The sequence below is a fragment of the Salarias fasciatus genome, chromosome 23 (genome assembly GCF_902148845.1).
Source record: "Salarias fasciatus chromosome 23, fSalaFa1.1, whole genome shotgun sequence".
Lineage (NCBI taxonomy): Eukaryota > Metazoa > Chordata > Actinopteri > Blenniiformes > Blenniidae > Salarias > Salarias fasciatus.
In genome coordinates, this window is record NC_043766.1 from 20,248,252 (window position 1) to 20,263,281 (window position 15,030).

Below are 15,030 nucleotides of genomic sequence, written 5' to 3' on the forward strand. Positions count from 1 at the left end.
CACCACTTATTGCAGTTGGTGTAAGAAACTAAAAGGAAAACAATAACAGCTATCCTGAAGTACGTGTAATAAAATCTTGCTTAACCCTCCCAGCTTACATCATTTGTTTCACAAAAAGTCAATTTTTTTTCAGTTTCAAAATATATAACAGAATAAGTAATGATGTTACCCTCACTCCCCCAAACAATTGATTTTCGTGACGATTCCATCTGAAAAATTACAGCAAGAACATCATACTTGTAAAAGCTGACCATCAGGTTGACCCTCTTCCTGTGACTCCTGCCTTCACTGGAGTTTGCACCAACTGAAAACCACTGAATTAACATCTTTTCCTTTTGTTCGTGGCAAGGTAACATACGTCTATGAACAGAGGAATAAACATTCTACATCTTGTAACATAATGAACAAGATATTGCCAGAAAGATTTCAGCAAATATTTAAGCATAAAGTCTGAAGTCATTTATGGTACTCTTCTGTGCTGAATTCCACACTTAAAAGTCCAAAACATTTCTGCCATTCAAAGAGAGATATATTCATTCACCAAAGTCCAGGCTATGAAGTGAGTGTGCTCTGGTCAGACAGTGTCTGGTCAGAGGTCAGACAGGGTTTATCATCAGGGATGCTCATTTCAGACATCTGTGATTCATGCAGTCCATTCTGACAAGGCGCAGCGATGGTGGCGTCCACTCGACTGGAGCTAGACTTGCGAGAAGTGCTTGGGGAGTTGGTGGGGCTGAGCTGAACCGCCGTCGTGTCCTGAAGCGTATGCTCGCTTGTCTCCATCTCGAAAGCCGCCGTCCCCATCCGCATCAGCCCCCACTTCTCACCTCCATTGGCCTTGTTGGCCATGTTGTCTGGGTGTCTCCTGCTGACCACACAGCACGCCATGAAGAAAGACAACGCTACTAACAGGAGAAGAGGCCCGATGACGATGGGAGGGTTGCCCGTGGGGATCAAGGTGCCAAAGGCAAAAGCTCCCACCAGGGTGATGTTAATGCCAGCAAGCATGATGCACAGCCCGCAGGCACAGCACAGGGCGGGGGAAGGCAGGCTTTGGTGTCGCAGGGCACGCTGCTCGGCGGTCTCTTTGGGAGCAGACGCTCCGGAGGTTTTCTCAGGTAGAACCATGTCTCAGCGAGACTCAGAGAGGCTGCTGACCAGAGTAATGTCTGATCACTTCAGGGAGAGATGATAATGAAAAAAGGAAAAGAGCAGATAGCAATTGTGAGTTCTTTTAGAAAAGGAGCAGGATTTGTTAAAACTCTTTTTCTTCAGGGAATTGTTTGGGAATGGTTTTGGAGGAATGATGTACTCACTAACACAGTTAATTGTACATATTTGCATTGGATGGTTATTTGGTTACACAAGTATTCTTTTTTTATCATTTACAAAATCAGAGGCTCAATATGCTTCTCCAGCTACAAGTGCATTCTTTAAAAGTTTATTTTGCTTGTTTTAATACACCTCAGACATAGTATACTTTTGTTTTGTATTTTGTTTATCTAACAGGAGATTCTCTACCTACTATCTATCTATCTATCTATCTATCTATCTATCTATCTATCTATCTATCTATCTCTACCAAAACGTTAACAGGTTTCGTACTCAAACTTTTTCTGAACTGCACGAGACGACAGCATACAGATTGAAATGCTACTACAAGAAAAAGTGATTCACAATTCACAAAGCGACCACGTTGCTGTGCGCACACATGGACCGAAAACCAAGAAGAGGAGAAAAAAAAAAGAACAACAACAGAGCACATTTCTGAGCATATTTTCTCATAAATGTTGGGTCGCGCCTACCTTAATCGGAGCCATAACTTCAGCGTTTCTCTGCTGGTGTGTCACCTCCGTCCCTCATGGTGCAGAGAGCGGAGCTGTCCCTCCTGCAGGTGCAGGGCTGAGTGAGCCGCTGCTGCGCTGCCGCGCAATGACCGCTGGGGCGCACGCAGCACCCAATCGTGACACGTCTGTGAAGTGATCAAACAATCAATTGAAGTGACTGACCATCATTTGAGTTCCATGAATAAATCAACCTTAACAGCTTTCTGTTTAACTAAGCTTTTTTATGTCATTAATTTAAGTTTGTCTAACATTTCTGCATACTGTGTATTTACAAGGTTTCTCATCTGATTTCCTGAAGCTGAGGTACGCCAACAAGAACACTGCATCTGTCAGAACAATGCTGCCAGTGGATTCATTACACCCTCCTACTCTCCCTCCCCCATCGACTTTGTCCTCACAAAGCAAAAAAGCCCAGTTTCAAAACACCTTCATTCAAACACATTTGCTATAATGTAATGGACATATTTTCAAATAGCTATCTAATGGAAGACCATAGAGAAAGAGAAGGAATAATAATTCATTTGAATGATATAACTCAAATTAGACTGACATAATGTGATGTTTATTGTTATTATTATTATTATCATTATTATTATTATTATTATTATTATTATTATTATTATTATTATTATTATTATTATTACTACTTAATGGAGAAGATGCCAATGACAGTATGCTTCAGTCATGAGGGCCGAGAGCTTTTTGCATGGGACTCTATAAAAGCTTTGACAATTTTTCAGCTAGACATCATTGTTGCTTCCAATTACTGGAGCTCTATCGAAGCCATTACAAGTAATGGGAAAGGTGTGCGGTTGGGGGGGGGGGGGGGGGGGGGGGGGGGGGAGATCACAAGCAGTTCTTTACCAATGTGTGAGCATTCACTGTTAACCAGCCTAAGAGGAACAGGAGTTTTCTATGGCCACAGTGTGAAATAGGGGGTCAATTACAGAAGCCATTATATGAAGTCACGGGAAAGTAGTAGTAGACAAAAGTAAGAACTTGACACATTGGACACCTCTTTAAAACACTTGAATAGGCAGCTGAATGTGATATATAAATTTCTTAGGGCACTAGATTCAATAAAAATGAAATGAACATCTTGAACCTTCAGTTCAGACCTTCAATTAAAATAAAATGGGCATATTTTAATTCGCTAACATTCTGCTACAGTTGTTGTATGTATGTGTTTGTGGGAGGGGGTCCTCTCTCTCTTTCCCTCTCTCTCCCTATCTTTCGCTCTCCCACATACACACACACACGCTCAGTCTTGTATTTCTATCCTTGTGGGGACCGTCCATGACTCCCATTCATGTCTAGCCCCTAACCCTGACCCTTACCCTAACCCTAACCCACACCACAACAAAGCCTAACCCTAAAGAAATGTTTTTGCACTTTACTTTTTCAGTAACCAACATGGTCAAGAAAACACTGTTTCTCCTACTTAGGACCGGAAAAGGTCCCCACGGCACGTCATTCCACGTTTTGCTATCCTTGTGGGGACATTTGGCCCCAACAAGGATAGAAATACGAGAACGCACGCACACACACACACACACGCACAGTCTTGTATTTCTATCCTTGTGGGGACCGTCCATTGACTCCCTTCATGTCTAGCCCCTAACCCTGACCCTTACCCTAACCCTAACCCACACACAACAAAGCCTAACCCTAAAGAAATGTTTTTGCACTTTTACTTTTTTCAGTAACAACAACATGGTCAAGAAAACACTGTTTCTCCTACTTAGGACCGGAAAAAGGTCCCCACAAGGCACGTCGTTCCACGTTTGCTATCCTTGTGGGGACATTTGGCCCCGACAAGGATAGAAATACAAGAACGCACACACACCCACACACACACCCACACACACACACACACACACACACACACACACACACACACACACACTTCTGTTTTGTTTTTTTCTGCCACTGGTCATATGATCTATAAGTTATGAATTATTTGTATGTTTGGGTTATTCACATTTCTATATGGTTAAAAGGAACCTGATGATCCATTAGGGGTCAATAAAATGTTCCCAGCAGTTTTCCATTTAAATATGCATGTGCATTATTTCATGAGTAGAATTTCCATTTTGCTATGTGTACACCAAAAAGGCCCTCAGTGTTTTGATGAGTGTTCAATTGGGATATGAAAGACACAACTTTAACACATCTGCAAAACTCAAGGTCAAATATTTGTTTGGTACAAACACTTTTCCAAGGAGAAGATGAATCAAAGGCCAACGTGATTCACTAGCTCACAAAAAATACACAACAAGTTTGGAGGACATTGTGCTGGTCCCTCAGGGTTTAGGTTCACTTGGCTCAGTGTTTCTCTTTGCTCGTCTGGGGCGAGTGTGGATTTGGCAGGTGGGTATAGCGTCACGGGGTTGGTGAGGGCTCCGAAGTCCTGGTCGAAGGAGTTGACTTCTGCCATGAACTCTGTCAGGTTGTTAACTTCAATTCTCTGCAGCCAGGCTACGGACAAGTACGCCCAGAACACCCCACATTACCCCTGTCCTGTCCAGCCTTCACTGGCTTCCTAGTCTTGGACTGACTTTAAAACTTTAGTTCTGACTTTCCAATCCTTGCATGGTGAGGCACCCCAGTATATTACAGACTTGTTGTGCCCATACTCCTCACAGACACGGTTTAAAACCCGGGTAGAACGATCCTTTCAGGCTGTTGTCCCCAGACTCTGGAGCCACTTGCTCTTGTCCCTCCGTATGACTGAGTCTGTGAAATTGTTCAAAAAGGACACATAGCATTTGGCTGAATACTTCACCAGAGTAGTCCTTGTTTTGCTAATGATTTCTATGTCTCTTTATCTTGTGCTGTTCAGCACTTTGTGAGATTTATCTGTGAAAAGCACTAATAAACTTTACTTGCCTAATGGTGTTTCTTGTACAAGGAAAGAGGCAGAATTTTATATGGAAAATCTAAGCACAAATTCAGTCTCTGCTGACTTTCTCAAAATGCTTCTCAACAATACATCTAAATGTTAGAAAAAAAACCTGTCATGTCTTGTTGGTCCATCTACAACATGTTTATATTCATACATGGGAAGCCCACTGACTTCTTTGAAGTATGTTCTGAAACTAAGTTTCACTTGCATTACTATATAAGAAACTACTTGTGCCAATATGGTAGGAAAATACCATTTAATTTCTGACCTTCACAGTGTTGCACAATCTTGTATGATTTTAAATGTATCCCTCATTCCTTCATTTATTTTCTGGTCTGCTTATCCCTTTCAGGATGGAGAGGTGCTGGAGGCAATCCCAGCTTCTTGGTACTATATATGTTTATCCAAAATCAAACAGATGAGTAAATGTAGAATTTGTGATTTGTTTTATTGCATTTCAGAGTGTTTTAAAATACATTAGTTTGTCTTAAATTTTTTAATCTTTTGGATTTAAATTTATATACCTGGTTTACTGATTTTTGATATACAACCCAGATTTCTCTGCCTTGAGAACATGTTTAATCTTTGAACCATTAAAAAACATTGCATAACCCCCCCCAGTCACCATGATACACCAAAGATCATATATATCAAAACATTTAAAGAGATGAAGAAAATGTACTAGGTAAGAAAAACGAGACAGAAAGTAAATAAGTACAAATTTTGGAAGTATCAAAAATCAACACAAAAACATCAATAATGGCATCACAGCATCATATTGTCAGTACGTAAATAAAAAAAACTTGTGTGAAAGTATAACATTATCATTTGATGGTGGGTGTCAGTTTGTTCAAAAACGCACTCATGCAAATGTCCTTGAAACTGTTGCTTGTCTTGAATGTTTCTTTGTTGAAGTCTTCTCACGGGGCTCAGATATTGTCGTAATGTAAACTCCTTTGTCCATGTGGGTTCATTTAATTGCAAATCTTCTCTGTCATCGCTTTCTGCAGGAAAAAAAGACATGATGTTTAACATCTAATATAAGCGGGGCCATATATACCATTCTTATAAATAACAATGACAAGTCCCGTGGACAGAAAAGATTTAAAAACAAGATTCTGTTAATAAGATGGTCAGCTCAAACTCAAAAATGTCTCATCCCTGTTTCACTTTACAGGAGAAATTGCACAGGCTTTGTATTGGTAATGACTGAGATATTTCATTAATGTTTGGAGCGTCACTTTCAACCTCCTCACCTGTGATAAAGGTCTTTTTTTGGAAAATTCTAACAACTATATAAGAATACTCTTATAAGCTTTGCTGCTTCAATCCAAAATCTTTTTTTTTTATGCAAGTTTCTTTTATAATAGGAAACTGAAGGATACATTCAGTCCCTCCAAGGCGTTATATGAAAGTTATCTTAATAAAAAGAGCAATTCATATATTGTTCTCTCATTGTAAGGTGTGACCAAAAAAAATCCATTTTGCTTTGCTTTGTATGTGCACCAACACAAAAATCACATCAGCTTGAAGTTGAAATATAAATCCATCGAAGATGCACACAGCAAGGCAACAGATTATTTGCCACACTGACAGTTGCGAGAGTGATGCTGACAGCCATCCCATTACAAAGCATCCATGCCATTCTTTGTTTATTCATGCTTGCTCACTTCACACCCATATATCTGAGCTTGCATTGACATCTCACCAGGGGCTCCAGCTCGGAGTGATCAATGAGGCTGAACTCTGAGATGAAGTAGTAGTAGTGCTTGTAGCAGGTATTGATGTGGGCCTCTGCCCCCATACTGCAGATGCTGTCAAAGTGATGGATGTAAACATGGACAAACACCCTGAAGAGGCGGCTCAGGATCTTCTTGCACACCTGCTGGAAGTTCTTGGGGAAAGGCACGCCTGGATTAAAGAAGAAAAAAAGAGGTATTGGATTCAAGATAAAGCAACAATATCTTATAGATCTGAGAATATTTAACTGATTCGGCAATACTGTAGAAGTAATTTAGTTCCTCAAGGAAAACCATGACTGTGCAGTCAGATGGCAATGCCAATTTCAGCTTCCTTTTGGTATTGTTGAGATAAATGTGAACATAAAACGGAGAAAGTTGCAATTTTAACTTAAAACTGTAATTTAAATGAATAGCACATGATGTTTTGCTTTGATTAACTAATATCTTAAAGTGTTAATTTAAAGCCCTTTAGGAAGACATGCTGGAGCACAAAAGCCATTCACATTTGAGCATCATTTTGAGCTCTCATGTGACCTGCGTGTTGCATCAAATCGAAAGCGAAAGTTCCTCCTAAAAAATACTGAAAACACACTAAAATGATCTGGTTTAAACACAGTCGGGCATCTGTGCAGCAGCATCGGTAAAGAGCTAATTTCTTTTAAATTGTTAAATACGGTGCTGTGATAAATAACACCACTGTCACCTATTGCGCTCCCTCTAAATGTCAACCTGATTGTCTAATTAACCTCCAACTGAACTTAATCATCACATTTTAGAGCCTAATGGAGGAGAACGGCGCCGTAATCAGGGCTGTCGCTTCAGCTCTGGAGCAGCACAACACCACGCAGACAAGCCTCATTCACGTGACGGGCCACACACTCAATCACAGCCAGCCAGCTATATTCGTAAACTCCTCACACACACACCTACTCTGGTGGGAAAGATGTCCTCGTTATTGATTAGCGACTCTATCCAGTCCATCAGCAGGTTCATGTACTTGAGCGCAGGCAGCTTGGTCGGTCTCTTGTAGTCGTCGCCGTCCTGCCATCTGTACTCGTACCTCAGTCCTCCAGACATGATGGGACATGTGCGCTCTGTGCAGTACTCGCTCACTGTGCCATAGATCAGGTTGATCCTGTTGAAGAAATCCACCACGTGAACGGCAATCCAGTCGTTGAGGTTTTCTCCCTCCGGCAGCTGAACCACTTTCCTGAGGTCCAAGCCAGACTTGAGTGAGGCCTGAGCCTTTTTGTAGAGTTCGAAGCGCTGTGTACCAGGCTCAAACCGCTTCCTTGGCCTGAATGTTTTGTCTTTACTGAACACTTGTCCAAGACACAGCGCCATTGACTCAGTCGTTTCCCCTGTGATAAGGGGAGAATACGCTCTCCAGAATGATAGTTGGGCTGGACAAAGATAACGTGGGAACCTTCTACTGAGAGCAAACAAGGCTGTTTCCAGCTCCAAAAATCAGGTCACCGAGGGGTCAGGGATCTGTCACGGAAAGACTGCAGGGAGTTCTTGTCTTGAGTTTGTTTGATGCATCTGTGAAAGAGAAGAAACAAGAGTCTTAGGGTTCTTTTTTCTCGTTAATCCACTCTAATATTTGATTACTTTGCACCAAATTATAAATGATTGCACTACAAAACCACAGTGTTTACAAAAGGGCTTTGTGAAAGCCTAATTAGTAATAAAACCCACAAAGCCAGATGTTCACAAACCATGTCATTACAGTGACTCATAAAGGTGTCGCTTTTTACTGTGAACCATTGTTGTGTAATACAATTCAAACCGATTTCTGTAACTCCTATGAATGGCTCATGATGTCCTCACTACCTTCACGGCACTGCGTGTCCAAACAACTGTATCACAAGGTTTTAGCCGTCATTAAAATCATTATTAAAAATAGCAACAGCTTCATTGAGATGTAGGAAATGTCAGGTCACGAGAGTCAAGCCTAATTGAGAAAATGAATGGCATCCTGTGATGTACCCAAGACTGAACAGTCCTAAAGAAAAACACCCTCAGTGAAAATATCCTACTGATCAGAGACTGCAGCAGCACCCTGCCACAGAAAACATTTAACTAAGTGTGATAACTGATGGAAAACTGCCAGCTACTGCAATTATAACCCAACTAATTCTGAACGGTAGGATTACAAGTTCACGACTGTGACAGTGTAAGTATGTTACATATTCCCAGGCTTGACTTCATTCAGCATCAGAATTCAGCTCAGTTTAGTTCACGGTTTCATTTACTTATTCTTTGGTTGCACAATCGGCTGTTGCATGCGTTACCTCCTCAAATTTAATAGTCCAGTCACATTCAAGTGACTGTGGTTGCAACATGATACTATATCCGCATTTGTGTCTCCTGTTCCATATTGAGCTGCAGCTCTCATCATTTCCTGTGGCTGCTTCTTTAAATGTCTTTAAAAAATGAATTTGCAGAAGTTTGTGTCTTCATGACCACCAATACTCAAAGTTAAGACAAAAACACTGACATGATTATTATGTGAACTGATGCTCTAAACCCCTCTCTAAAAGTCACAGCCCAGACATTTCACACATGTCAAACTTTTACTTGAGCTTTAAAGTAAATCAGAGACTTTTTTCCTTTCTACCAGCTTCAGAAGCGTGCCTGATCTCAGTTTGAAAATCAAAACAGGGAAGCTAGACTACGTGGGCATGAAATAGCTACTGTATATGTGTCAATAACAAAAGGGCCTCAGAGGGAGGCTCACGATTACAGTTTCATTTATTCCTCAGCTCATTGATGCACTCATTATACAGTCACACTTGGAACTCCTCTGGATAAAACGGCACTAGTTACTGACATTTTTTTTTTCCTGAAAAAGTGACAGCATGTGGAATCCTGTGACTTTGAGACTGACTGCATGTCTCAACAGAGTCAGAGCGAAGCGTGTCTGATCACGTCCTGAGGCTGACTGACCCACAATGCATACTTCACTCATACGATGGAATCTGCCTCTGACACCGCGGACTGACAGCAAGTCCAGAGAATGGGACGGAAAACACTGAAGACAAGGCAGAAACAAGCTGCGGACAGTACCCAGAAACAAAGGAGGAGTCCTCAGGAGACCATACACAGACAGAGATTACAGAATGGAAAAAGCTTTCTGCACCGTACCCGGCTGAAGTCCTGCAGCGGAGCGTCTGGAATGTAGTGGAAAGTTGTGGGACGTTTGGGGAAGAACCGGGCGACCAGCCGCCTCAACTTTTCAACTCTGTGGAGGACAGCTCCAGCTCCAGCTCCAGCTCCTCAAGACTCCCTTTCTGCTGATAACCAACAAGACGCTCGGGCTCCACTGAGCCGCACAGACAGCACGGCAAAAGGAGAAAAAAGTTGTTTGGCTTCTCTTCCTGTGCATGATGTCACATCCTGACTTTGTCTGCTGTAAACTCCGCGTGTGTGTGTGTGTGTGTGTGTGTGTGTGTGTGTGTGTGTGTGTGTGTGTGTGTGTGTGTGGGCGGTGTGTAAATTGAAAGAGAAGAAGGGTTGTGAAAAAAGACCTTACTCAAGCCTGACTGTGCCCTCCCCCTTTTCCATTTTTCCTTCCTTCAGCCCATGCCCCGCTGAAGCCCAGCCCTCTGGTAAGCTCTCGAGAAAACAAACCTCTCTTCTTGAGCCTTATATAGGACAGAGAGAGAAAAAGAGAGAGGAATGATCCCACAAATATTTCGGGATATGTGGCAGTCCACAAAGCATTTTTTCCCTTTTTTTGTGGTAAAGACACAAAAACATATCATTTAAATTCTTGACCTTTTAAAGATATTGTCAGTGAGCTTAAAACACCCACTTCAAAAAAATATGGCGTCTTGTGTGGATATCCATTGATAACTTTGACATTTTCAGTCAAATTATTAAGAAATATTGCGAATTCCTTGTGGCCTCCAGGACCGCCTGTTATCAGGATAGCTCTGAATGTTTCCTCTGTTTTGATGTCAACAAGCCCCATAGAGGTGATCCTGCTGCTTCTGTGATGAATAATAACACCCAACCTACCAAAAGAAAGTGTCTGGACGTTTTGTAAAATGATCTCCACCAGGTAACTAAAAAGTCTATGAAAATAGTATGAATGAATGTCTCAGGTGTCAAGTTAAAGTGGTGTGGTGTCTGCAGTAGATTGGTGATGGAATTTAGAAAAAAAAGGCACAGTCTGCTTTAGTTATTTGAATCTGCATTCTCTTCTTTGTGCCAAATACGAAAGGAAAACTAAATACAAAGTGCATGAAAAACAAAACAAAACAAACAAACAAACAAAAAAAACATCTGCGTTGCAGTAATACAATACAACCACTAGAAGTCACCCTGACTATTGTAAACTTTAATGACACACAGCAGTCAGGGTTGTATTGAATGCTCACTCTGCTTCTGGAACTCCTGCAGGTGAACCACATTTTAAATTTTATGTTAGCAACACATGTGAGAACAGGTGTGACACAGGCAGCAACAGATGCAGAAGTGGCCGTGGCACCCCTTCAGGTTAATAAGTCAGCAATATGATCAGGTATAAAGAGAGCAGAGGGAGCCTTTCCAAAATAGACATGCACAGACTGTATGCCTTCATTATGAAAAATGAATTCCTTTGAAGTTACAAACACCTACATTTCAAAAAATCGAGAAATGACTGGGAGAGTCGGCTAAAATTTCCTGGGACACAACTGAAAGATGCCGGACGTTGTTGGTCATCAGTCCTTCAGACTGCACCACATTAAATACGATCACACATCTGTAGTCTTGGGTTACACGACTACAGTTTGTCGGGACCCACAAAGGCATGTAATGGCTGTATCATGTTAAAAAAAAACAAAAAAAAAAAGTTGTAATGTTTGAACACAGAAGCGAACTAAGTAAAATTTACTTTGATAGCCCTCGATTCTGTCAGCAGTGTATAAATCTCACAAGGCCACATCATTACAGTAAAGAAGTTTAACAGCAATATCTGCTTTGGCCCAGACAATGTTTCTTTGGGTTCCTGCCTCATATGTTTTAGCAAGACTCAATACATCCTCGTCCATCACAACAGACTGAAACCACAAGAGCGCCGATGTTGAAGAAGGGCTGTCAGCAGTCAATGCCATCATCTATACTAAATATTTGGGGCATGATAAAAAAAAAAAAAAAAAAAAAAAAAACTCTCCAAAAATGTAGAAAAAGGACTGTTGAGCAGAATGGAACATTCAATTCCCTAAACTTCAAGCAACTGGTCTCGCTTCACAGAAAATTAAGATAAATATGGCCTTATTATGTGAATAATTGCATGAACTTTGATTAATATGAGTTTCCACCATTAACTTCAACGTTCACCACAAATCAAGAAATGCTGAAATAGCCTACATGTCACATGTTGTAAGTGTTCTGCCGTGAATCAAATCTGAATCATAATATAATATCTTCATTTACATCAGACACAAAGTACCTTTTGGAATAAAGGTCAGAATGCAACTTGATCAGATAAGGGTAATTTCTGTCACACAGCCAGATTAGGAGAAATAAAGTTCTAAATAATCCAAACACTGGGAAATTGCTTGAATGTTAATAATGAATTTGTATCAAGCCAAAGGTCACCAATTGAAATGAACTTCTGGGTGTCTCAGTTAAAATAATAATAATCAATATTTGGTCAAAATTACATGTAGAGGTAAGTACATTAGATGTAAAATAAACTGTACCACTACTTTTATATGTTATGTAAATGAAAATTAGAATACATTTTCAGAAATTATGCAATTTTCAAACTATTGTGATCAGAGGTGAGCAGGTTACATCATGTTTGGATTCTGAATTTTGAAGAAATGCATGATGCAGTAGAAATTTCCGTCACTTCCTTTTCAGTTTAAAGTTGTAAAGATTCAGGTTTACCTGAGTAATTATAAAACTTTAACAAAATCAAATATTAATAGCTTAAGGATTTACTAGCCCAAAGGTGAATGAATGATTTAAAAATCTTTTTCTGTCTGATGATTTACTTCAGAAATGCAGGACGATTACATTTTCAAAACTTTCGATGATGACATGCACAGAAAACAATGGGTGAATCACCGAGACACACATGCAAGGTCGATGTTTCTGCTGCTGCCCTTTGCTCCAGTTCTTCTTTGAATGGGACTGTCATCACTCAGAAATGTGACACTGTCGGAAGTGGAACCAGTTAGGCCTTTATTTTCACGTTGTCATTCAGGATGCCATCCATCACCAAAGCAAGGCCATATTACCTTGGACAGGCCCATTTTTTTTTCTAGGACACTCGCAGTTCCACTGAACTTAAGCTCTCTACTCTCTTAAAGCACAACCTGTCAAAAGTAGAACTTCTGTGCTTATAAACAACAAATATCCTTCATACATCGGCATCGCAATTGTGCAAACTTCCCCAAACAAAGGAGGTTCAGGTGATTGTGCAATGAGGCATATTGTTTTTGGAACCCTGAAGCCATATTGCAGAATATTCAATACTTGCAGGGAAGAAAGATTTTAGCAAAAATACCCTTTCATACTGAGTTATCATAAATTTTACATTTGAAAAAAAAAAGCTTGGATTTTGATGTGGTTCAATTAGGTCAGACAGCTGATGCCAAACAAAAGAAGTAAGACTGTTGTCAGTTTCCTGCACAGGGAGGCTTCTTCTTTGTTAAGATCACAGCTTGAGTAAATGTTAAACCATGATACACATAAACAATGTATGCATCATCTCCAAAAGGAGTTATGCATTATCTTGTATTTTTTGGAATTCAGATCAATTTCACTGCGTCTCTGAAGCATTTGTTTTTTCTGTGATGTGACACAAAACTATTGCAAAGAAGTCATGTGACAGGTTAAGAGTAAGTGCTTTCTGGTTAAAAAGTTCAACATAATGCCCCAGGTACAAAGAGAGCCCTCTAATTAAAGCCACACGTAGAAGTGTAGCTCTTCACAAGTAGCTGAGTTATGATCTCTCAACAAAACAGGTGCAAGAAACATTGTGCTACAGCCTTCAGTGGAGATTTTCAATTCTCTTCATTTCTCTGCTTCATTAAAAAAAAAAAAAAGAAAAAAAGACAGTTTCAATGAAAACACTGGAATACCACTCCATTGCTGGACTCAGACGCAGTCTTCTGATTCCGTGAAATTCAAACTCTACCACATAAACTGTCAAAGGCATACCAAACCTTAGAAATGGTTTATGGTGTCTGAATGTAAAACATGCTGCTGCTCATGTTTGACAGACGCGCACAAGCAGAACCTTATCTTTTCAAAACATCTTCTACTGAATGAAAACCCTTGTGTGACACTTCTTTTTTCAGTTGTGAACTGAACACACTGATACATAAACATTGAAATAAATAAGGAGTTTAGGTTATTTGGACAGCTGTGCAGTAGTCTACCATGTTGTTGAACGTATAAATCTAGTATTGTTTTAGTGTCACACCTTTTTAATATATTTTCTAATAGGTCACTGAAGACAGAAAAAAGCAGTAAAGGCTATTTGTTTTGTATTTTTGCATTTGAGTGTGCTACAACAAAAGAAACTAAAACCATGAAACAGAAAATCAAAGCTTGTTATAGTAATGAAAGAACAGACAAATAAACAGACTGTAAAGTTTACTGGATGCTCAGTGAAATCATAGGATATTCAATCCAATTATGTTATGTAACCAGGGTTAAAGTGTCCCAGTGTTTTTTCATGTTTGTTAAACAATTTAAAAAGAAAGCTTTCAAAACGTTTGTGACCTTTAAAATGCCATTGAACTGAGACAGGTGCCATAAAAACTGAATAATCCCACATTTCATCGTGTACAACTTTCAGAATCCTTTAAATGACACAATATTCATAGAAATGTCACACACCCGTATGCCACATCATTTATGTCTTTGATATACTCCTATAATGTCACTTATTAAGATGTTGCCAGAAAAAGGTAATCTGTTGAGAGTGCTTTAAATAACTGATTATTAGAATAAAAGCTTTATGGTTTGTGGCTTGTTCTCAGAGTGTGATCCTATACTTTCAAAAATAAAACTGAATCCATGAGTCAGGTAAACTGACTGATAGTTACAATAAAATATTATGCTTTCTCATCATTTTCTCAAAATGTAGAAATTTTAACCAAGCAGCAACCATTTCAAAGCTTGGCATAACCTATTATTTATGCGTTCTGTCAATCCCGTTTGATTTGATTTAAACATGAACATGTCCTGATAAGCGCTTAACAGTGAGTGCAGATAGAATGTAAAACAACTCATAAAACATTATTAATAAACACACATACGTTTCTTCATAAGACAAATTTAAAAAAAACATATATGATAGGGCAACTGCCATACATTTTTTTTTTAAGTATATAGATTAAAACCTTTTGTTGCCTTTTCTTTATGAGGAGTCTTTAATAGATAAGGTACGTTGAGCATGACTAAGTTTTGATATGAAGCTCGACCAGCAAAAATAATCATCTTTATGGTTGAAATAAAGGTGACACGATGGTTTGATTACGTCCATATTAGGCGCCTGACTCACAGCGGAGCGGAGAAGGCTCCACCT

At 39.8% G+C, this 15,030-nt stretch overlaps 2 protein-coding genes across 3 annotated transcripts; both read right to left on the reverse strand.

The window, feature by feature from the left end:
• Positions 1-552: 552 nt before the first annotated feature.
• On the reverse strand, positions 553-1,932 carry LOC115382063 (transmembrane protein 275-like). The gene is made up of 2 exons (XM_030083705.1): positions 1,806-1,932; positions 553-1,176 (listed from the first exon to the last, which is right to left on the reverse strand). The coding sequence occupies exon 2, from the start codon at positions 1,126-1,128 to the stop codon at positions 553-555; it is 576 nt and encodes a 191-aa protein (XP_029939565.1). The 5' UTR covers positions 1,129-1,176; positions 1,806-1,932.
• A 3,259-nt stretch (positions 1,933-5,191) lies between these two features.
• Positions 5,192-9,987, reverse strand: mob3c (MOB kinase activator 3C). Of its 2 annotated transcripts, XM_030084052.1 has the most exons (4): positions 9,642-9,975; positions 7,421-8,036; positions 6,461-6,663; positions 5,192-5,756 (listed from the first exon to the last, which is right to left on the reverse strand). In XM_030084052.1, exons 2-4 carry the CDS (start codon positions 7,836-7,838, stop codon positions 5,727-5,729), a joined length of 651 nt encoding a protein of 216 aa, XP_029939912.1. In that variant the 5' UTR covers positions 7,839-8,036; positions 9,642-9,975; the 3' UTR covers positions 5,192-5,726. The 2 variants fall into 2 exon arrangements, with proteins under 2 accessions (XP_029939912.1, XP_029939913.1); XM_030084053.1 differs by lacking the exon at positions 5,192-5,756 and having other exon boundaries at positions 6,478-6,663; positions 7,425-8,036; positions 9,642-9,987.
• Between the last annotated feature and the right edge of the window lie 5,043 nt (positions 9,988-15,030).

Coding starts and splice junctions, on each gene's coding strand:
- mob3c (XM_030084052.1), bottom strand. CDS start 7,838: ATGGCGCTGTGTCTTGGACAAGTGTTCAGTAAAGACAAAACATTCAGG. Junction 6,664..7,420: donor CATCTTTCCCACCAGAGTAG/GTGTGTGTGTGA, acceptor TCTTTAATCCAG/GCGTGCCTTTCCCCAAGAAC. Junction 5,757..6,460: donor ACTCCGAGCTGGAGCCCCTG/GTGAGATGTCAA, acceptor TTTTTCCTGCAG/AAAGCGATGACAGAGAAGAT.
- LOC115382063 (XM_030083705.1), bottom strand. CDS start 1,128: ATGGTTCTACCTGAGAAAACCTCCGGAGCGTCTGCTCCCAAAGAGACC.